The sequence below is a fragment of the Leptomonas pyrrhocoris genome (genome assembly GCF_001293395.1).
Source record: "Leptomonas pyrrhocoris isolate H10 chromosome Unknown, whole genome shotgun sequence".
Lineage (NCBI taxonomy): Eukaryota > Euglenozoa > Kinetoplastea > Trypanosomatida > Trypanosomatidae > Leptomonas > Leptomonas pyrrhocoris.
This window is the reverse complement of record NW_015438385.1, coordinates 26,915-48,318: the sequence shown is the minus strand read 5'-3', so window position 1 is coordinate 48,318 and position 21,404 is coordinate 26,915. Positions and strand designations below refer to the sequence as shown.

The following is a 21,404-nucleotide window of genomic DNA, read 5'->3' as shown; positions in this document are numbered from 1 at the left end:
ACCGCATCTCTGCTGGGTTTTTTCCTTTTCTTTTGACGTTCGCCATTTTCGTATCTTCGCTTTTTTTTTTCTTGCTCTCTTCTCTTGTCTTGGTTTAATTCCTGCTATTATGGGAAGGCCTCGTTTGACTCTTTATGTTGTTGGATACGGTGATGAAAAGCTCCTCGCGGAGTCAAGAGCAAAAAACGGTGAGGTGAGGCGAATGATCGGACCTCTCGAACATCGCCTGTGGTGGAGCATGATGGGCGTGCAGGCGTTTATGTCCACTCATCGCATCTTGCTGGTCCGTGCCGGTTCTTGCCGTCGCGTGGGTTTCCCCTTCCACTGGAGTCCTTCATCAATTTCTTCGAGTTCTAACGAAACGCATCCACGAGCGTTCGTTGACATGTACAACCGCGCCTCTTTCAAAGCAGAATTCGCTTCTCTGCAATGCGGTTCATCACTGTCGTGCTTTCCTTCCCTCTGCTTTCTTTCCCTCGTGTTATCTCCTCTCTGTCTGTTCTGATTCTGTTTGTTGACGGCGCGCGCACTTCATCGTCCACGGTCACGTGCGTTTCGCTCAGGCACACACGTCTGCGTCGTCTTCCATCGATCCGCCATACCTCTACCGGTGTTGGAAGACGAACCTTCAAAAAAAAGACCTTTCTCTTTTTCTTAATCACAACATTTACTGACTGCTCTGCGTTATCGACCTTTTACGCACCCAGCGAAGTGCAGTTTTAAAGAAAAAAGAGGTGTGCTTATTGTCTCTAGTTTACTTCGTTTATCAGTGCAAAAAATCCACAAACTGTGGTGAATTCTTTTTCCCCTTGTTTTGGTCCGTTAAAGCCATGTGGTGGTACTACAACCTGGGCGGTAATATGAGGAGCGGCACGAGTGCCGCTTCGAATGCGCCATCCTCTGCATCTAATCGCCAGCAACAGCGCTCCAGCGTATTACAGCGGTCTCCTGCGGCGCTTCCTTGTGAAAGCTATTATGACCTGTTCCCCGAGGATGCGGGGCCGCTGGGCAACGTGGTGATGAGTTGTAGCGAAGAGCTGCAGGAATGGTTGCTGGTGGCGCGTCCGGTTCCCGCCGAGGAGGCGGAGAGCAAAGGCGGGTGCGTAAAACTGCTGTCGCTGCATGCAGACCCCACCGAGTCCCCACCAGAGCCGCAGTACTTCTGCATCACCGACCCCGATGACGTCGTGTACGGACGCGCGCAGTACATCCCGCGGTGTGAGAAGAGCGCCGCAGACAGAAATGAGGAATCTATGGTTTCCACTAGGGAGTGCTGGGACACCTCGGACGCGGGCTGCACAGATGCGTCAATGCGCACCAGTGAGCTGTTTGACGTGGGCGAGAGTCCCCCTTCGGTGTGCCTGCTGGGGACTTCGGTGCCGACGGAGAACTGATCGAGTTGTGTTTCCCCTTCTTTTCTTCCTTCGCTGTGATTCATCGCTGTTGAGGCAGGGCATTCGGTTGCCTTCGACTACTTCGCTTCACCGTGTTTGTTCGGAGGACAGACGGGCAGTCAAACGCTCGTTTGTCGCGGACAAAAGAAAACAAGACTATTTTTCTAAACATCTCTTTAATTGTTTTAAATACATATGTATCTTCTTTGAGTCTTCGCACGTTGTTGGTTGTGTGTGTGTGTGTGTGTGTCAAGTCTCAGTATAATGAATACTCTGAACATGGCACGCTCGTTTGTTCGTCGGGCAATCAAACAGGCAGATGGACGCGGAAACTGAATGCGGTGCAGAAGCGCACCCGCTGAGCAACGGCGGTACATGGAGATGGTGGATAGCGCATCTGCCACGGAATCCAGGAGCTGAAAGGACATTTGCCGGACCCTATTTCTTCCTTTTCTTTTCTTTTTGCACCATCCGTAACGTGAAGTAAAAGGCTTGTATGCGACTAATGGACGGGGGTGCGGAGGAGTCTCTCTCGTCTCGCTGTGCGTGCTTGCCTGTGGTGACCGGTGTTTACAGCCCCTTTACTTTCCCTTTCGAAGTACCATTCGGTGGTCTGCTCTGCATACATGAGCCCTCTTTATATTTATTTTTCCTCCGTACTGTCGTGAACGCAGCTTAAGCAAACGTCAGTGTTTTTTCTTTCTCTTCTCTCCTTGACGATGCCTGTACTTATATCTTACTAGTATTATTTTTACTATCTGTTTTGTTGGCAAGTCAAACGGTGCTTCTGATTCCTTTTCCTTTTAACTTGAGTGTGGTTTTTCCATCTTTATTGAATCGAAGTTATCGTGTTCGCTCTCATCATTTCTATCACTCTGCAATACACCGCCGAGAGCAGTTCGAGCCCGCCGACTTTTGTTTTCACTTTCCCCTGTTGACTCCCTTTATTGTTGGTTTTTTCACCGCTGCTGCGCATCTTTGCGTCAGGTCGGCGATTGCATTCGCTTTGCGCTCGAGCGATTGAAATATGCCGTAGATCACCTCCGTGCCGAACAACGACAGCGCCGAGAAAGGATCATGAATGGATCCTGTGGTCAGTCGTCATGAGGTTCCCCCTTCTTTTCTTTTATTTTATTTTATTTTCTTTCCCTGTCCTTATTGACACCGCTGCTCTGTGACGATAAGTGTTTATTTTTCTATCTTCCTTTGTACATGATTTAAGCTTCTTTCTTATAGGATTCATGCGGTGCTATTTAGAAATGAAATCGACCACGCACGTGAACAGTGCGCCGTCGCCTTTGCCTTGTTAAAAAATAAAAATAAATCTTCTCTTCTTCTTTCCGCTCCTTTATTTTTTCATTTCCGCAAAGCGCCTCATAAATTCGTCCTGTTGCGTCTGGAAGTTCCGTTGAACGCTTTCTTTTTCTCTGCGCTTCTCTTACGGCTCATTTTCGCGGAAAAGAAAAATGAAGAGCTTTACGGTGGCGCACCAGCAAAGCCTCTGCGCTCCGTTTGATCGACCTGAGCACGCGGACTGCAAATAGAAGAGTCGCACAGCTTGGGTTGCATTCTGCTGTCCAGGCCTACTTCCAGCGGTGCAGGTCTTCACAGATTTAATACCGGTACGTCGACGAGCGGCAACAAAGGTTGTGGAGCTGGTGCGCATTCGGTAACGCCGGCGACTCCTTTCCGACTTCTTTGTTTTTCTGTAAACCTTCTTCCTCTCCCTTTCCCTCTATCTCCACTACTTGTGACACACTGCGGTAGTTATCTTGCTGCTGCCTCGCTGCATGCGGCTCGGACTCCAATCAGGGCACTTAACCCCCACGGGAACGGACTGCTTTCATGTGCTACATCAACCACGAAACGTAATACCCAGCTACTATAGAGCCAGAGCACACTTCACTTTACTTCTTCTACGGCTCTTTCAAAATGAGACACCGCCATGATGGAGATAACTCGGAGGAGCACCACAAGTGCCGCTTCCACTACGGAACCCTCCGCTTCCCCCCCCCCCCCAATCGTCAGCAACGATGTTGAGTACTACGGCGGTTCCCTGCGGCACTTCTCTGTCACAACCGTTATGACCTTCTCCCTCGAGGATGCGGGGCCGCTGGGCAACGTGGTGATGAGTTGTAGCGAAGAGCTGCAGGAATGGTTGCTGGTGGCGCGTCCGGTTCCCGCCGAGGAGGCGGAGAGCAAAGGCGGGTGCGTAAAACTGCTGTCTCTGCATGCAGACCCTTGAATGTCAAGGTTGGCTTTTCTTTTTTTTCGTGGTTTGTTGTTTCCCTTGCACTGCCGTCTCCGGCACACTCTCCTCTTCATCCCCTGCTTCTCCTTGTTTGTCTTGTATGGTTCCTTCATGAAACCCTACCACGTAAATGTCGACGTCGAACCTGTACTTTTCAGTCGTCCATCCGAGGAGAGCAACGCGCGCAGTGCAGGTGCGTTCTTCTTCTTTACGCTTTTCATCTACGTGATATGCATCCTCCTCACTCGCCAACACACACACCATTCACTTTCACTGCCATCTCCGTCAAAAGACCCTCTACCCCTCCAAAGAGAAACGAAACGCACGTGTACGCGCCCCATCGTAGCCGCGTAATCATGTTCGCTGCCACTGCAATGACCCCGCAGGAGCGTAGAAAGATTGCGCTGGAGATGACTCGGCTGCGCATCGCTCGTTACTCTTCCCGGGGCCACCGCGCTCGTCGACCGCCGCCGGCGCTTCCGTGCAACGTCACCGCAAAGGCGTTCGCAGACGTGACGGTGCCGATGGGCGTCGTTGCCGTGACGGAGGCAGAGGACTTCGCGAGGTGGTTGCTGGTGGCACGTCCCGTGTCGCAGAAGGAGGCGGAGACGAAGGGAGGGTGCATCATGTACGTCCCCCCGGCGGGCACCTCACAGAATTCCTCCTCCTCATCGTCTGCGAAGCCGCGGTACTTCTGCATCATGGACACCGACGATGAGGTGTACGGCCGCGCTGTGTACCTGCCCCGCCCTTGTGGAACGCATGAAGAGAAGCCGTAGTCGCCGCCATGGCTCTTGTCATGGCATTCGCAGCTGCTCCAACGCGTACACAGAGGAGGACAGAGACGGTGCGTTCGAAGAAGCGCAATCGACGCGTAACACCGTGCCGCAGCAACTCCTGCGTACGGTGACGATGAAGGAGGCAGGAAGGGGAGGAACGCAGCTGGCGTTGAACACTACGGAGCGCACGCGGCATGAAAAGAATTAATGAGCGCGTGTGTGCACGCCAATTGATTTCGCTCTCCTCTGCTGTCCTTTGGGCTCTCCACCTTTCTTTTCTTTTCTTCCCCCGGTTGTCGCTGCCCTTTGGGACGTGTGTGTGTGTGTGTTCTTCTCCGCTGAGGAGAGAACTGCAATCTCTTCCGGTTGATTTATTTCACCCCTTCTTTCCGTCGCTGGAGCCCACACACGCGCGTATGAAGTCCGTCTCCCTTGTACTCGACAGGTGAAAGCAGTGCCCTTTGCGTTCTTTTCTGTTTTTTAATTACTGTAGTACGAACTGCAGCATGCACACAAGGTTTTATTTCAATCTCGTTTCCCTCCTACAGGTGAGTACCTTCTAGCTGTTTCGCTTTTTCCCTGTTCTGTGCGTACAAGGCACCGTCGAAAGGGGCGGTGCAGCACACATCTGTTGTATACGCGTGCTGCGCAACTCTTTCCACGGCCCGCCTCTTTAATTGTTTTTCGTTTCTGCTTTTTTCTTTAAGTTCCTTTCGCTGTGTGCGTTACAAGGACGATGCTGCGGAGGGGCGGAATGTGTTGTATCTCGCGCGCCTCTTCTCTCTTCTACTTCAAGCACAAAGGTTTTCACTCATATTACTGCTTCGCGCTTCTAGATATATATGCAGGTATTCCTATGCACGTGCACGATTTGTTTTTCCTCTCTCTTTTCGTAGACGTCGCTGTGCATCCTGCGTATCAATGCGACCGAGGGAAGAAGGCTCTCTGTTTGCCCTTTCTGTATTCGTGGGCCTTTGAGGCACGGAGCTCCTTTGTACTCCCTTTTTCTTGGCTTTGTGGTCTTTGTCTTCCCGACGCAGGAGGAGTCAGTGCCGAGGCCTTCCGTTTGCAAACGTCTTATCGAGCGCTGCAAAGGCCCTCGGTCACAACGGTGAAGAAGGACACAACGATCCGCCCGTCCTGCGCTTTTCTTTCCTCTGTGCGTTCGTTTGTTGCAGGCGTCCGTTGCGCGACGCCACCACCTCTACGTACCAGAAAAGGATGATTCGCTTCTCTCTCTCTCCGGTGACGACTTCGGGCACGTTGCCACAACGGCAGCAACAAAGAAGTACTAGTGCTTCGCAGCGTGAAGAAGGCTGAAAGAAAATGGGGATTGGCGACAGTGCTCCACCGCAAGCTGGCGCAGTTGAGGCAGCAATGCGCGGGGATCCCGAGGCTGCACGCCCCGCTCATGCCTTCACTCTTGAAATTTGTGTCTCTTTTTATGATGTTTGCTTGTGTTTTCGTCTGCGCCTGCACGGAGATTAGCGGTGTGGACAACACGCAGTGGACACAGCTTTTCTCTCTCAAGTTCCACTGTTGCTTTTCCCTTTCTCTTTCCTCTCTTTTGTGGAACTCGTGCGGTGGCGGTGCGCGGTGCCCTTCTCCGCGAAAGGATCAATGCGCAGCGGGAGGTGTACATATTCTTCGATAGATTGCATTTGAGCATTTGGCTCTCCTACTGTAAAACAAGAGCAATGCACGTGGCCGCCCTCTATCGCTACTCCACACGACGCAACACGCAGGAGCGGAGCGAGCGGGCGAGAGAGCTGCAGGACGCGGCGCGGGGCACCTTCACCGTCGCATCTCTCCCAGAGGCGCTGCCCTGTCACCACTTTGACGCCCGCTTCCCCCAGGGCGCGGATGTCTGGGGCAACATCCTCCTCCGTGACGAGACGGAGTTGCGAGAGTGGGTGCGGTACTGCCGGCCGAGCTCGCGTGAGGAGGCGGAGAAGAACGGCGGCTGTGTTATCTTCCAACCGGCAACGTCAAGGTCAGAGGCGGCTGCCTCTACCGGTGCGCCGCGGTACTACTGCATCACGGCAACGGATGATACCGTGTATGGCCGAGCGGCCTACTTTTCCGAGTCCGTCTCCGCCATTACAGACCGTGCGGAGGTGGCGAACGCCGTGCCCCGTGAAGCTCCACAACAGCAGAGTTCAAACGGTAGTTGAACTCCTCGGCGGCACCCTGCTGGGGTTGTTTCTTACTACGCTGCATTCTTTTCATTACAGTCTTTCATTGATGTCTCCGAGTATTTCCGCGATGCCAACCATTTTCCCTTCATTCCCTTCTCTAAGGCGCCGTCAAAACAATAAATACTTTCCACCGTTTCTTTCGCTGCTGCTCCTTCTGTCTTTCTGCCACAACCACAACTTTCAACTTTTAGTTTTTACCTTTTCGACGGCGTCTCTCTCTTTCTCTTGTATTTTTCTCTTGACACGTGTGAAGCGCATGTGCTTCTCTTCTTTCTGTCTGTCTGTCTGTGTGATCCGCACCAACGCCGTGCATCTCACCTCATCTCCAGTTTAAATGAAACTGCCCATTCTCTTCAACACCGTCGAGGAACGCACAACATATGTCTCTTTCGCACATGTAGTCGCTGGCGTTATATTTCATGTATTTGTTTTTTCTTGTTTTTGATTGTCTCTTCCGTTCCGCTCTCTCTCACACGATATAGCCGACCCCCTTCTCATCTCTTCTCTCATCGGTAGAAGCAGGCTCGTGCCTGCGGGCGTTGTCAGATGATTTTCTTTTCCAAGAAAAAGGCTTTCTTTTCATTTATATATTTCTCTCTTTCATCATGCCTTTTTGAAGTCTGATCTGCCTTCTTCTCACTCGACAGCACTCCCTATTCGCCGCCGCCGCGTGCACCATCTGTGCGAGTGTGTCACCATCATGTATCCCGCGGAGGTGTAGTAAAAGGTGTGATTGTGTGCCCACCACCTTCGGTGCCTCTCTCTCTCTCTGTGGTGATCTCCTTTTCTATTGTTTCTTTTTTGTGTGTGCTGTTTCGTAGTAACCGTTGACCTGACTTGGATGAAGATAGAATGGTCGCTACATTTGGGGTTTGGGGTTTAACCGGACTGACACGGCTTTCGGTGTGTTGTCTCAACGCTCATGTACACCGCTTTTTTTCCTTCTCGCCGAGTCGATGAAAGGACATCAAATAATTGCGCTTTTCACCCCTCGTTGAAGTCCGTGTTTTTTCTCTTCCTCCTTTTTGTTTTTAACGAGTCAACGCTGTTCTTCAAACAAACAACGTATTCAATCGAAGTCACACGTGGGAAACATGCTCGCGGCAGAACTTCTTGTGCTTGGGACTACGTACGAGGAAGCACGGGAGGGGCAGCCTAGGTGTTGCTTGTTAGCCTTGGAAAGGTGGCACGCCGTTCACTGCCCCCTCTACTTTTGTTTTGGATTCTGTTGTGTCGGAGTGTAGCGCCAGTAAGGAGAATAGCCGTCTCTTTGACAAGGGTGTGCTCCTCGTGCAGCTCTCCTTCATCGTTGCCCACATACTTCTTTTCTCTCCTTCTTTCACTGTTGTGGCTCTTTTGGATGTACCCGTTCGCGCGTTCCAGGACACACGCCCCCCGACATACAAACACACACGACTGTGACATCAACGCACTGACCTGGGTATCGAATAAAACGGCTCTTTCCTCCTCCACTACCGCGACATCCACACGGTGCGCTACCCAGCAAGGGCGATCTACTTCACACTCTTTGGATGCTTTTGAGTGCTCCAACGAAAAAATTGGTTTTCCCCAACAAAGAAAGTTGAACGTGATTTACACAGAAGATAGTTTGTTGCTTTCCCTCGGCTAATTTCTTTTCTTCCTTTCCTTCCTAGTCTCCACAATGCACTTCGATACCCACGCGTCTCTCTACCGGTACGGAAGACTCGCGGTGCAGAGGAACTCGGTTGTGCACGCTGTCTCCTCCACTCGACAGGGCAGTGCGAGAGTTGCACTCCCCAACGCATTACCCTGTGTGGACTTCTACGAACGCTATCCAAATAGGGTTGGAGCCTTGGGCAACGTAATCATCACCGACGAGGAGGAGCTGCGGCCGTGGCTGCTCGTGGCTCGTCCGGTGCCCCGTGAACACGCAGAAACCCGTGGCGGCTGCATTGTCTTTGCACCCTCCCACGGAACCAAAACGAACTCCTCCACCGCATTGCAGTTCTTTTGTCTCACAGACCCCGATGATGAGGTGTACGGTCGAGCCGCGTATCTTCCGCGACTCGATGACATAACTGTGAAGAGCCCAGATGCAACGCTGTGCAGCTCGGAGAACAGCTCCAGCAATCATAACGCGTTAACGGCGGAGGACAGCGATGAAACGACGCTCTCCGGCGATTTGTGTTGAATCGTGCTGTACACATGCGTGCTGTTGTGTACGGGGAGGACGACACCACGCACGCTCGTTAACACCATAACAGGAATACCGTTGTGTGCGTCATCGTAGCGCTATGTCCTCCGTGTAGCTGCCTCTACTTTACTTTTCCAAGTCCCTATAATTGTTTTTGTTTCTTGTCTTTTCCGTCAAAAGCCGTTTCCTTTCACACCCACAGTCTGCGTGTGATTTCTAACCTTTTTCTTCTCTGTTAAACAGCTGTTTCGTTCTTTTAGGCATTTGGCTTCTTAACTCGTGCGCTGCCTGTAAAGTACTCCATGAATTTCTCGCTTACTTCGTGTGGAAATACGTTGAACTTCAGCTCTAAGCCTCTCTCCCTCCCTCTCTCTTTCCTTCCCTCCCTCTCTCCCTTTCTCTTTCTTGGAAATTTGTTTTTGTTTTCTGGTGGGGCTTTTTTTAGTAGAAGTGCCGTACCCACACGCGACTCCTTACATTGATGGGTGTGCGGAGGCGATGTATGACGGCCGCCCTCGATTCCTTTTTTTTTTTAAGCGTTGACTTGTTTTAGTGTTTCTGTCTTATTACTATTATTATTTTTATTTCACTGATGCGGTGCATGGCATGCTCCGTAGAACGCGCTGGTCGACTTTGCCGTCGTGTGTTGCCTCATCTTTTCTTTCTTGTTGTTTCTGGACGGTGGTCATCGAATTCGAGCGGCATGCAAGGCTGAGTGCGCTCACCTCCTTCGCACCGTGCAGCTCAACCCCCACTGGTACAATTACCCATGGGGTTCGGTTACAATCAATGCTGAGCACTTTCTTGTGTTTTCTGTCTCTGACAAAAAAACAAACATCAAAAGGCCGGCAACAATTGAAACGAGAATTTCTGACGTCACGCGCACGTGTCACGCGCATTGTTTTCTCCTTTCCTTGTGTTTTTATTTGTATCGAATGGCGGTGATGTCCTCACAGCTCTCCTCCTTCTCTTCTCTTCTCTTTTCGCTGTTGCCGTTTTTTATTTGAAATTCACCGATGCTTTCAGCGTCTGTTTTCATCTTCTCTTTTTTCAGTGCAACTCGAAAGATAACTGAATCACTCTTCTGAATGTAGATGTGTTCCGTTCACCTCTTCCTTCATTTTTCATGGAGCGTACGCCATTAGTCGCTCTTTCGGTGTGTCGCGAGCGCGACAGAGCGCATCAACACGACTTCCTCCGTTGCGTCATTATTCTGCTCTCTTGTTTTTAATGCCACACATGTTTGACCAGTGCACCACTCCTCGACCGCAATGCCTCCGCAAGGACCTTGCTATCTTTGCCGGGCTTCATTGGGCGACTTCTATGCTTTGTGGACTCGTTGTATTTTTTGTATTAAATATCATTTCTATTTTTCTTCTTTTCCAAACAAAAACATTCTGTGACGCCGTTGTAGACTCGTTGCATCACGGTGACTCATGCAGATCTGGCGCGAAGACCGCCCACACCGAGAGATGCAAGTGCCATTTGGATGCCCGGCATGACAACAAGGAATCGTGAGAGCACGGAGAACACACGTAAGACCGCAAGCGTCGAGCAGAACTTTAGCCGTTGCTTCTCACCTCTCGACCTCCCGCTCAAAAAGTGGTGGCTGTCTGCGTTGTTTTGTCTGTGTGTTTCACACCCTTTCGTTTCTATTGTTTGCCTGTTTTACTGGTTTTGTGGGTTTTTGTGTTTCTACGGTATATACGAGTATTGAACTATTGCTGTGAAGATGTGATACTGACGCGATCGTCAGCTGGGCCTCCTAGCACCCCTCGTTGCCACGGACGAGACGTCTTTGTGTGACGGACATTGAGGTTCACATCGATGGTCGACCTTGCCTTCATGTGCGCTTGCTGCGAAGGCGTATGGCTTTACCGAGTAAACGACACCGTGCGTGAAGTCGGCACACACACACACACACACACATTTCTCTCTCTCTCTCTCCAACTTTTCCATCCACGAGCGTTGCTTCTTCTGCTCTCCTCTGCGCTGGACGCACGAAAGTAAACCATATAATTCTCTTAATTTCACCGCGACAGCACCAATGCCTACGAGCACCTTCTCCGCGCTTTCTTCGCTCCGAAATCGGTTAAGAAACGGCGGACGACCTCGTGAGACGGATGAATCGAGTCAGATGCTATACGATGACGAGTCTTTACCGGAGGCTTTGCCCTGCCCTGCTTCCTATGAATACCTCTCCCGTCGTGCTGCTCCCACCGCCAATACGGTCATCACGGACGAGGAGGAACTGCGGCCATGGCTGCTCGTGACTCGTCCGGTGCCTCGTGAACACGCAGAGAAGCGTGGCGGCTGCATCGTGTCCGCCCCCTCCGGCATAGCAAAGGCGAATTCTTCCACCGCATTGCAGTACTTTTGCCTCCAATATACAGATGAGGCGGACGGTCGAGCCGCGTATCTTCCGAGACTCGATGAGATGGTGTTGAAGCTGCCGGAGTCGCCGACGTGCCACTTAGAGTCCAGGAATAGCTCCAACAGTAACGCCTGCACAGAGGAAGGGGAGGATGACCACTGCGTAGCGACGTCACCGCACCACTCAGCTCCGATTCGTGCCGCTGCTTATTCGACACCCAAACACCTTTGGAGAAAAAAGAAAGGTGATGTACTCGGAAAGCAGTGCGCAGGCGCTCATGACGAGAGTTCGTCCGCATGACTGGAGTTATGCGAGATCGCCGGCTGCGCATCCCTTCACCTGTCGGCTCTACTTTCCAGGGTGTGATTCGCCTTCTGGGGTTTGTTTAATACACTTATGTTTTTCCTGCCGCCTGCTCCTCGACGGCTCTCGTTGTGCGTAGTGCGTAAAGAAGAGTGTCGTGTGAAGCGGTGCCTCACGTTCTTTTATTATTTTCAGTAATTCCGTTTCTCCTCGCTATATCTAAGCTAATGTGACCGACGCAGGGTGCGTGAGTCGGTGCCAATTTGTTGCATTTTTATATCTTACATGTGTCTACGCCTACTTGTGAAGTTCCGGCACGATTTGCGTTGATGGTTTTTTTTTCTCTTCTTTGCTGTTGTTGGTGCTGAGGACTTCTACCATTGTTACTTTCTTTGTTCTTGATCTAAGTGGCAGCGGACTCGTACAGCTTTGCTGACATCCCATGTATATTGTCGAGGCAAATTAGGTCGGCTTCCATCCCCCCCCCCCTCCACCATCCACTTTTTTATTTTGCAAACTTCTCTCTCTCTATGCGTTGATAAACAGCGTAAACTTTGTGAAAATGGAAATAATACACGGGTCCAATTTGGAAATATATATCTACACGAAAGAACGACATTTTCTCTGACAGAAGTGCTAACCACTGACGAGCTTCTGTGCCTCAAGTATGGCGCTGTTCGTGAGTAATGCTGGGACGTCTGCTCCTTCTTCCTCCTCACAACAGAACGCAGGAGGGTGCCAGTGTGTCGAACTCCTGTGCCTCTTCGGGTACATCTTTTCCCTCCTACGCTCATCGTTCCGTGCGCACGCGTTGCTGCCAAGGGAAGCGTCGACTCGCGCCAAAAGAGTGTCGCAACCATCGCAGATGCGCGTTCAATCCAAACCTCCCGCTCCACCTTCTCTCCACTCGTCTTCTTCTTGGATTTTCGTTGTTGGTATTCAACCTTTTAAAATAAAAAAAATGGCTTTTTACGCTTTTCAGAACACCGTGCGTGCTCCTTGAAATTAAAGTAAAAATCTAAAGTAACGCTCCTCTTTATCTCCCTCACCCCTCTCACTGCAGAGTCTCCTTCTCCTTCCCCTCTCTTGACACCATGATGGACATGTACATCACGTTGGCTACTCACGGTCCATTGGTACCGCGGAGTTGCATCGCGGAACAGCCGGCCTTGGTCGTTCTGGGACCACCTCGTGCTGCGGAGATGCAGTCGCTCCCTTGTGCTGTGCCATATCACGCTGCTGACAAGGGAGCGCCTGCGAAGGTCGGCTCGCTGGGCAATGTGGTGCTGACGAAACCCGAGGAGCTCGAACCGTGGCTGCTGGTGGCCCGCCCCGTGGGGGCGAAGGAGGCGGCGAAGCGAGGTGGGTGCATCGTCTTTGCACCGCCCCACACAAAGAAAGGTAAGTCCTCTACAAAGCCACATTACTGCTGTCTCACGGACACGGACGATGAAGTGTACGGCCGGGCAGCATATGTCTCCCTCGCGGGTAAATCCGAAGGAACGACGTGGGCGGAGCCTACGCACAGCTCTGACGGCGACACCAGCTGTGATGGCCACACCGAGGACATGGACGAGGCCGAAGGCCCCGACTTCCCTTCGAAGTTGCCCTTACGCTACCACAGCATCTTTTTACGGTGTGCCTAGTGTCGTGTAAATGACGGCGAGGGCATGTCGTAGTACGAGCTATACATATATATATCGTTTATTCATCGAAGTGCTGGTCTCCTTCTCCCCTTGCTTCAACCGCAGTGTCGAACAAGTGAGCCGTGCTTCATCTTTTTTTCATCTGTTTCTAACTGCGGCAGCGATGTCAGCGCTTATATATATATTATACTACGCTTTATTCTTCTCCCCGCTGACACCGTTGAACGTATTCATTCCTTCTTGCTTTCTCCTTAAAGCAGTTATACCCATACTTCAGTGCTTTCTTTCTTCGCTCTACTCCTTTGATATATTATTATTATTATTTTATCTCTACTGCGTTTGCTAAACAGCAACCACCCTCTCTTCGTCTCCTTGTCTTTCCTCCCTCTTCCCCGTGTTGGAATGAACGAGATGCTGCATCCTTCGTTTCTTTTTCATATATCTAAAGCAAATGCACTGCGGATCAAAATCGCAGTACGAACCTTGAGGAAAAGTAAATATATATATATATATATATATCGCAACACCGCAAATATAGCCTGGTTCCTGCTCCCATTCGCCAGAGGTGTTCTTCTGCATGCGACACGCTTTGCGTGATTCCTTGCGGATCTTTTTCTCACTGTGTTTAATAAAAATGCTTTTATGGAGGGACCGGGACGCCACCTTAGTCGCTTGTTTTTTCCCCTTTTTCTTCTTTCCGCTTCCCTTAGCGAGTCGTCAAGGGTGAGGCAAACAGAAATGAAGTTTTTGTTGACCTCAGGAGGAGCAATAATCATCATTACCTTTTTTGCTGAAGGTGAGCCAACACTGGAGGCTTATTTAGAAGTTCTCCTCTCGAGGATGAGAGTATGGACCGTGAAGATCAACTTTGGTTCAGTGCGGTCCACTCCGCAAAGCTGCCTTCTCACGATGGACAGTTGCTTTGACATTCAGACGAGGCATACGAGCTCCTTCTTTTCATTTATGATTTTAGAGGTGAACTCACTACGCGTCGTTTCGTTTTTAACGACTAGCGACTCTTGGCGTACCTTTTCTTTCCCTTGCCTTTCTTTCCCTTGCCTTTCTCTCCCCCTCTCACTCTGCTGCGTCTCTCTTTCAAATCGTCTCACGCTTCCGTACGTACCGGCGCTCGCTGCGGTTTCTGTGCATTCTTCGACTTCTGCTGCTGCGACAGATTAACGAGAACAAAATACGTCGAGTGAAACTTCACTGCAATCAACGCTAACAAACTCAAATTCTAGCACCAAAGCCGTTTTCTACTGAACAGCAGGGTTTTGTTTTTTCTCCTCTGTGCATCACCTTGTCTTGTGTGCGTGCCTGAGTGGGATTTGACGGAGTACCCAGTCTCAACAAAGGAAAAAGAACAGGAATTTCGAAAATGCTTTCTCATATCCGCACTGCCTCCATCTTTCGCCGCCACCACCGCGAACACCGCGCTTCCGCACCTGTGGAAGCGGCGATGCCCGCCTCGGCAACGACGACGACGGGCAGCACCTCCTCTGCCGCCACGTATCCCCACGCCGACCCGTGCTACAACTACTTCGAGCTGTTCCCCGAGGAGGTGGGGGCGGTGGGCAACGTGGAGGTTGTGGATGCGGAAGAGGCGTATCTGTGGAAGCTTGTGGGCCGCCGCGTCTCGCAGGCAGCTGCCGAGGCGGAGGGTGGGTGTGTGAAGGTGACACTGGCGGGGTCTGAGGAGGCGCCGCTGTACTACAGCATCACCGACTCCGATGATGAGGTCTACGGCCGTGCGGCGTATCTCCCTCGTCCCGCTGCGCGTGTGCCGTGCATGCTGAAGGAGGAGCCCTCGGTCTTTACGGAGAGCTGCTCCTGCGATGCGTGCTCGGAAGAAGACGAGAACGACTGCTCCTCTGCGTGCAGCTCACCGTGTGCCGACAGCATGTCGCTGCGCTGCACCTACCCGGTGAACTGTGGCTCGAGCTAAGGAAAGACAAGAAGAGAGAAAGACAGGATGGATGACAGCGTGTTGACGGCGAGGAGATGTCAAAACAAGGAGGGTGGGATGGAGGCGCAGCAGCGTTTCTGCTTCCGCTTCCTCTTCCTCTTCTTTTTTCGGTCATCTTCTCTCTCTCACTCCGCTGCGATTCGTTTTCTTTCGTTTCGCGTTTCCTTGGGGTATGGTGGAGCCACGTGTGTCGCCGTGTGAACTCGGAGGGTGCGAGCACGTGTGTTTTTCCTTCCTCCCCTCTTTCTTCGTGGCTCACTCTCCAAAACTGCAGAACGGACCTCCCTGCGAAGCTGCATCATATGAATACCAGATCAGGTTTCTCACCAGGTGTCTTTCTGTGATTTCTCGATAAGGAAGCAAATTTGATTTTCAGTTGTTTCCACTCCTGGCCAAATCAAACCCCGGCTTATTGGCTCTTCTTTTTATTATTACTTCTGAGAGGGGCTCGATGCGGCTACCGCCTTGTCAACGGTTTGCGCTTTTTCCCGGTGCCCACACACCGGCGGATACTCGTCGTTAGCTCGTTATGTGCGTGCGCGATGTGTGTATGGCTTTGATGTATGGGAAGAGGTAAAGCGAAAGTATCACCTGATGTGTTTTTCTTCTTGCGCTTTGCCTCTCTATGTAGCACACACGCACAAGCACACAAGCGCCTTCGTTGGTGTCGCTGCGGCGGTAGGATGCGTTGTCACACGGCGAGCTCATCAGCCCCTGTCAACCGCATTGCAACTAAATATTTATTTCACCTATTTGATCGTTTTCCTCTCCGTGTTCCTTTAAGAAGTCATCCCTTCTTGCCAGGAAATGCCCCTCCAGAACGCCTTCCTGCCTTGACTGTGCTGACAATAAAAGCTAAAGCGAAGTGGGAACGCTTCTTTCTGGGCGGCGGCTCTCTTTCCTGTACGCGAAGTGGGCGTGTGCTCAGTGGCTTCATTCATTTGTTTCAGTTTATTTATTTATGCTGTTTAATGAAAATCATTTTTTTCCTTTTCTATTACTGAATTGGAATGGCGCCTGGTCTAATCTTTCTGCAGCGTATGTACTATGCTGATGTGAACACTAGACACTATCTCGTATGCGTATTGCTGCAGACAGTTCCAGACACCTCGCATTTCCTTTTTTTTTTACATAACTCTTCCGCTCTGCATCCGCGATGAGTGTTCTCTTCTCCGTTGTGCGTGCGTGGAAAGGTGCTCAGAGCGTTGCCCGAGGTTGCGATAGTCCTGAAGTGAGTTTACACTTTCTACGATCATCAACATGTTTCCTGCGGTGCGTGAGACACGTTCTTTTCTTCAAGACTCTCTCATTCTCTGTTTTACAGTATTATTTGTGGTTTCCACTCCTTCCTCCTCTTCTTTTTTTTTCTTTAAAAAAATGTTTTTCTTTCAATTTCTTTTTTGATTCCACGACCGCTGTTGAGTCTGGACTTCGCGACATTGAAGCGAAGAACGTTCCTCTCAGTGATGCCCCATACGCTTCTTTCTTTAGACAGTGCTTTCTTTGTTTGCTAGTTTAGTTCTGCCCCCTCAAAAGGTGTACCGAAAACGCATCGTACGACACGCCGTGATGAATGTGGAATGTCGTGTTCGCGTACTTGCTATTATTGTCGCTCTATATAGAAGAAATCGGGCACTGAACAACGGACGCTGAAGGTTGGATGCTGCGAGGCGCTTGATGAGCACACGGGTGTCTCGTTTGGGAGAGGGCCGCATGGAGCCAAGGCGGCGGCAATGAGGGCCGCAATGAAGCCAGGAGCAGCACTTGCACCAAAAATGGCTTCGAGCACACACACACACACACAAAATGAAGGGCACAACGGTGCCGGGGGGCGTCCTGCAAGAGACCACGAAGCCAACATCTCACGACTTCCATGCGATGAAGGGCAGTTCTTTCTCTCCTTCACTCTCCATCTATTTTTCCCCCTTCAAGTGGACCGGCTAAAATGGCTCTCTCGCCGCCACTTCCGCTTCTCGCTCAAACGTAGTACAGCCTCCTCTCTCTTTCCGTTCGTTTGCTGTGTGTGTCTCCCGGCCACTGTCCACTCACCGACGCGCACCACACAAACATCCAACAATCTCTCCACAATCCCCTACCTATTTCCAACCCTTCTTATCAGAAATCGCGCTTGTGTGAAGACAGCGAAAAGAGAGGTACCTTCACAATTCGTTTACAGTCGAACTCCTCTTCGGATAAGGAAGCAGCGGAGTTCGATCAAGCGACACGGTTTGTCTGCATCCACGTTGGTACGTGCTCCCTCCATCGACGCAACGCTGTTGTGCTCGTCTTTCGGTCTCCGCGTGGTTTTCCATGACGTCTCCGGCTGCCGCCCCTCGTCGCCAGAAGACACTTGTCCACGCCATAAAACAAACGTTCTGCGGGGCGACGTCCTCGACAGGTACAACCAACAAAAGCAGCGGTGTGGCGTCTCGCCGCAACACCAGCAACTACCCCACCGCCGTACCCTCCTCTTCGACCGCGCCCGCTCTCTCGTCCACGCGAAGCCCCAGGACTCTTAACGCGTTGACGCGCAGCAGCAGCGTCGTCACGCTCGGGCGGGCGCCGGAGACGCCATCGAGGCGCGAGCGACGCGTCGGTCCGCCACCCGAGGCATTGCCGACACCCAACTTCTACGAACGCTTCCCCCGCGCTGTCGGACCGCTGGCGAACGTCCTCATCACCTCACCGGAGGAGTTCGGACACTTCCGCCTGATCGCCCGTCCCATTCGAGTGGTGGAGCGCAAGGAGGAACGGAATGCCGCGAAGGACCGACTGAGCCGCGAGGACATCGCGAGAGGCGGTTTCTTTGTCTACGAGCCGGACAACGACGCCCCGCGCTACTTCCTTCTGCACGACAAGAAAGTGAACGTGTACGGCACCTCGTCCTACCGGCGTCGATAATATACATTTCTCTTTACAGTAAAACACAGCCACCTTTTTCCCCCTTTTCTTTTTCGTCTTCCCTTTCTTTTCTTTTTAAGCGGGATTTTATTTCTGCAAGTCTCTACTATGGAGACTCAACTCTTAAGAATTTCTTCGCGGGAAAGTAACCGGCGCTTGGAGAGAACCGTATTTGAGGGGAAGAGGCTTGTTTTTTGGCGCCCTTGAGGTTCGTGTAAGAGTTTGCTCTTGTTGATTTGTTTGTGTTTCTTCCCCTCCTCTTCTAACCTCTTCACTTCACACTCGTAAATATATGGTGGGTGCTTCCACCTCTGAGCCCTCTATTATTATTATTATTATTATTATTATTATTATTATTATTATCGTACTTGTTTTCTTTCTCACATAGTTCCTTTTTTTTTTCCTCTCTGGCGCACTCGGTCGCACTTTCAATGTTCTCGAACACCTGCGATGAGGCGTCACCGTACGTTGATCCGGTTGAACGATAATTATTGTTTGTCTTTTCTTTATTTTTCTCTCTTTTCTTTGCCTGTTTGATGCTGCGTTTTCAAAGAGAACGCGCAGGCTCGCAACGCGAGCGAGAAGAAGCGGTCATTCGCGCTTCGTTTTCAAAACCAGAAGAAAAATGTATTTCGTGCTTCTTATCTTCTTTGTTGCATGTATTTCTCTGTAATGCGTGTGTGGCTTCTCTACACCGATTAACGTGTGCGCCTTGTCGTGTTCTTCTTTTTCTTTTTCTTTGTTTGCGTATTCGAAACTCCTCGAGCAGTGAAGTCTGACGAGGGAGAGAAAGACAGTGAACATGAATTTTTGTGGTTTTAAAGCGCGTGTGTCACCGAGTGATTGCCACAAGATAGAGGTGTACGATCTTAGCGGGTGTGTGCGCGAAGGATTGGGTTGCGTGGCAGTCGTTTGATGTACGTTCATCATCCGCTTCGTTTGCTTCTCTTTTTTTTTTGTTCTTGTATAGGACTATAGGAAGCTTGTCTTCTCACACAGCCTATAAGCACGGTTTGCTCTTCCTTCTGTTTTTCCTGTTTTTAAAAAGGTCACTGTAGTCCGTTTCCATTCGTTTCCGCGTCACGCTCCTTTGCCGGTGATGTTGCGTCTTCGTGGTGAGAGGTTTTGTTTTTTATTTTTGAAGGTGTCTGCCGTCTGCCTGGTGAAAGACTCCTACCACGTTTGATTCGTTGAGCTGCGTTGATGCAGCGAAGAAAGGTTTGTTTCAACTACTGTTTTGTGGTGGTTTTATACTGTGTGTGTGTGTCGGTTCTCGCTTTCACCGTTCCCGCTGAAAGCAACGGCAGTGAGGTGGTCATTTTCGTGGTTCTCTCCCTCTCTCTACTTTCCATCTGATCCAGTTATTATTATTATTGTTATTTCAAGGAAACTCTTGCTCCTTTTTTGTCTTATCGGGTTCTCTTCGTTTTATAGGTAACCGCTCCCGCGGGTGGCTGTGGTGTAGCTCCTTTTCTTTTTTTCCCTCAAGCATTCGCATTCGCTTTCAAAGCCCATCATGACTCTCATCGTTGGCTTCGTTGCGTTGCTTGTGAAGCAGAGAAGAACAGCGCAAACGAGATGCGGCGCGGAATGCGGCAGGGGCATTCCGTGAGGGTTTTGCCGCGCTGGTCGCATCCATCACCAGCGGCCGGAAAAATATAAAGCTTTACCGGCATCGCTGCGTCGTTGTTCTCTGTCTTTGCAACTTCAAGTGCGAGAACAGAGCGACGGTTCTACGGCATTCTCCTCATGTCATCCAAGTGCAACATGCCGCCTTCATCTTCTTTCTCTTTGTCCTCAAACACTTCTGTTTTGACGTATAACGTGCTTTCTGTACCGTCTCACCGCTGCACGAACAACACATCAAACCGCATCGCGTTAGATATTTTTAATTCTAAGCAGTACACTGTTTTTGCACTCAATTTCTTTCGTTGACCTCTTCAAATGTCTATCGATGACTCCCTTCCACCGCGTCAGTCGGCGTCGTTGGTGCACGTGATGAAAACGAAGCTGCGCAACGCCTTATCCACGACAACGCCGAGCGAGACGGAGTCCGACGCCGTCCTCGACAGCAGAAATGGCTCCCCAAGCGCACAGACCTCTCCCGTGTTCCCGTCGGACAACACACAGGAACAGCAGGGGGACAGCAGACCGACTCGTAGCGACGCTGTTGATGACGGTACCCGCAGCGGTGCATCGAACACGGCCGTGACGGAGTCTAGTCCCTCGAGTGCAGCTTCGCCATCGCGACAGCACTCTCGCCCACACGCTCTTCCCACACCGGACTTCTACGAGCGCTTTCCGCGTGCTGTCGGCCCGACGGCGAACGTTGTCGTCACCTCGCACGAGGAGTACAAGATTCTGCTGATGACGGCGAAGCACATTAAGGTGGTGGCGAACAAACGGGAACGCAGCGTGGAGAAGGGCTGGTTATGTCAAGAGGACATCCAAAAGGGTGGTTTCCTGGTGTATCACTCAGCGAACCACCATCCACAGTACTTCCAGTTGAAGAAGCACGCCGCGGACGTTTACGGCACCGCAACCTATATCTCTGCGTAACATGGAAAGATTCCCGCCGACACTGAGTCGCTGTGTTGCGTAGTACTATTTGACCATCTTCTTCTTTTTTCTTTTTGTAGGATCTAATGTACTTCTTTCTTCCTCTTCCTGTTGTTTTCGTTTTGCTGGTTGAACTCCCTCCTAATCATATCAGAGGACTTCTTGGCTAATGCATGTACTCGGGTGGCAAAACCCGCGTAATATCTTTTTTTTGCTTTATTTTCCCTCTGTTTTTATACTTATATATATATATATATAAGCGTGGAAAGGTATGTAACAAACTTCACCTTTTCCCTTTTAAAAGAAAATATCTATTACAGACTCATTACTTACTTAATTTGCATCATTACTTTCCTTTTCAGCTTTTATTTGCTCCTGAGGTTTTGCCTGCCATAAAGAAGCCCTCGTCGTGCGCCGCGACGGCAACAGCATCAATTCGCTGCGAAGTGTTCGTACGACCGAACGTTGCCAAAGGCGCTCTCTCAGGCGTTTGATTGATTCCTCCGTTTCTGTGTTGCACCACGATGTTTCCTTTTCTGCCTCGATGCTCGAGTCGTGGTGATCCTTCTCGTGTCTTTTGAAGCGTGCATGAAAGACACTATATTAATACTCTTCTTTGCACATCTTCAAAGTTGAGCCGTTTCTTTTTTTCCTTGAAGGGTAGCTCTCACGTGCTTTTGTTCTGGGCCCGACCTCGCAAAGCTCCGCAAGAGAGCACGTCCAAAAGCAAAGCTACGAGCACCACCATCATAATTGTCTCCGTTGGTATTGCTGCACGGAACCAGACACGCTCGCTAGCATCCCCTAGCTATACACCTTATATATATATATATATATATATATATATATATATATAT

General features: G+C 50.7%; 9 protein-coding genes across 12 annotated transcripts; all 9 read left to right on the top strand.

The window, feature by feature from the left end:
* Positions 1–562: 562 nt before the first annotated feature.
* Positions 563–1,394, top strand: ABB37_09107 (hypothetical protein; the record flags this gene model as incomplete). Its single annotated transcript, XM_015808390.1, has 1 exon — positions 563–1,394. Exon 1 carries the CDS (start codon positions 831–833, stop codon positions 1,392–1,394), a length of 564 nt encoding a protein of 187 aa, XP_015652843.1. The 5' UTR covers positions 563–830.
* Positions 1,395–3,160: 1,766 nt separating this feature from the next.
* On the top strand, positions 3,161–4,424 carry ABB37_09106 (hypothetical protein; the record flags this gene model as incomplete). 2 transcript variants are annotated; one of them, XM_015808389.1, is made up of 1 exon in its annotated part: positions 3,161–4,424. In XM_015808389.1, exon 1 carries the CDS (start codon positions 4,002–4,004, stop codon positions 4,422–4,424), a length of 423 nt encoding a protein of 140 aa, XP_015652842.1. In that variant the 5' UTR covers positions 3,161–4,001. The 2 variants fall into 2 exon arrangements, with proteins under 2 accessions (XP_015652842.1, XP_015652841.1); XM_015808388.1 differs by having other exon boundaries at positions 3,803–4,424.
* Positions 4,425–6,038: 1,614 nt separating this feature from the next.
* ABB37_09105 (hypothetical protein) lies at positions 6,039–7,684 on the top strand. The gene has a single exon (XM_015808387.1). It carries the CDS (start codon positions 6,122–6,124, stop codon positions 6,596–6,598), a length of 477 nt encoding a protein of 158 aa, XP_015652840.1. The 5' UTR covers positions 6,039–6,121; the 3' UTR covers positions 6,599–7,684.
* Positions 7,685–8,004: 320 nt separating this feature from the next.
* Positions 8,005–8,795, top strand: ABB37_09104 (hypothetical protein; the record flags this gene model as incomplete). The annotated part of the gene is made up of 1 exon (XM_015808386.1): positions 8,005–8,795. The coding sequence occupies exon 1, from the start codon at positions 8,286–8,288 to the stop codon at positions 8,793–8,795; it is 510 nt and encodes a 169-aa protein (XP_015652839.1). The 5' UTR covers positions 8,005–8,285.
* Positions 8,796–10,804: 2,009 nt separating this feature from the next.
* Positions 10,805–11,472, top strand: ABB37_09103 (hypothetical protein; the record flags this gene model as incomplete). Its single annotated transcript, XM_015808385.1, has 1 exon — positions 10,805–11,472. Exon 1 carries the CDS (start codon positions 10,846–10,848, stop codon positions 11,470–11,472), a length of 627 nt encoding a protein of 208 aa, XP_015652838.1. The 5' UTR covers positions 10,805–10,845.
* A 984-nt stretch (positions 11,473–12,456) lies between these two features.
* On the top strand, positions 12,457–13,121 carry ABB37_09102 (hypothetical protein; the record flags this gene model as incomplete). Its single annotated transcript, XM_015808384.1, has 1 exon — positions 12,457–13,121. The coding sequence occupies exon 1, from the start codon at positions 12,570–12,572 to the stop codon at positions 13,119–13,121; it is 552 nt and encodes a 183-aa protein (XP_015652837.1). The 5' UTR covers positions 12,457–12,569.
* Positions 13,122–14,294: 1,173 nt separating this feature from the next.
* Positions 14,295–15,066, top strand: ABB37_09101 (hypothetical protein; the record flags this gene model as incomplete). Of its 2 annotated transcripts, none has more annotated exons than XM_015808383.1 (1): positions 14,295–15,066. In XM_015808383.1, the coding sequence occupies exon 1, from the start codon at positions 14,500–14,502 to the stop codon at positions 15,064–15,066; it is 567 nt and encodes a 188-aa protein (XP_015652836.1). In that variant the 5' UTR covers positions 14,295–14,499. The 2 variants fall into 2 exon arrangements, with proteins under 2 accessions (XP_015652836.1, XP_015652835.1); XM_015808382.1 differs by having other exon boundaries at positions 14,362–15,066.
* Positions 15,067–17,018: 1,952 nt separating this feature from the next.
* ABB37_09100 (hypothetical protein) lies at positions 17,019–17,988 on the top strand (the record flags this gene model as incomplete). 2 transcript variants are annotated; one of them, XM_015808381.1, is made up of 1 exon in its annotated part: positions 17,019–17,988. In XM_015808381.1, exon 1 carries the CDS (start codon positions 17,398–17,400, stop codon positions 17,986–17,988), a length of 591 nt encoding a protein of 196 aa, XP_015652834.1. In that variant the 5' UTR covers positions 17,019–17,397. The 2 variants fall into 2 exon arrangements, with proteins under 2 accessions (XP_015652834.1, XP_015652833.1); XM_015808380.1 differs by having other exon boundaries at positions 17,074–17,988.
* A 1,881-nt stretch (positions 17,989–19,869) lies between these two features.
* ABB37_09099 (hypothetical protein) lies at positions 19,870–20,547 on the top strand (the record flags this gene model as incomplete). Its single annotated transcript, XM_015808379.1, has 1 exon — positions 19,870–20,547. The coding sequence occupies exon 1, from the start codon at positions 19,933–19,935 to the stop codon at positions 20,545–20,547; it is 615 nt and encodes a 204-aa protein (XP_015652832.1). The 5' UTR covers positions 19,870–19,932.
* Positions 20,548–21,404: the final 857 nt, after the last annotated feature.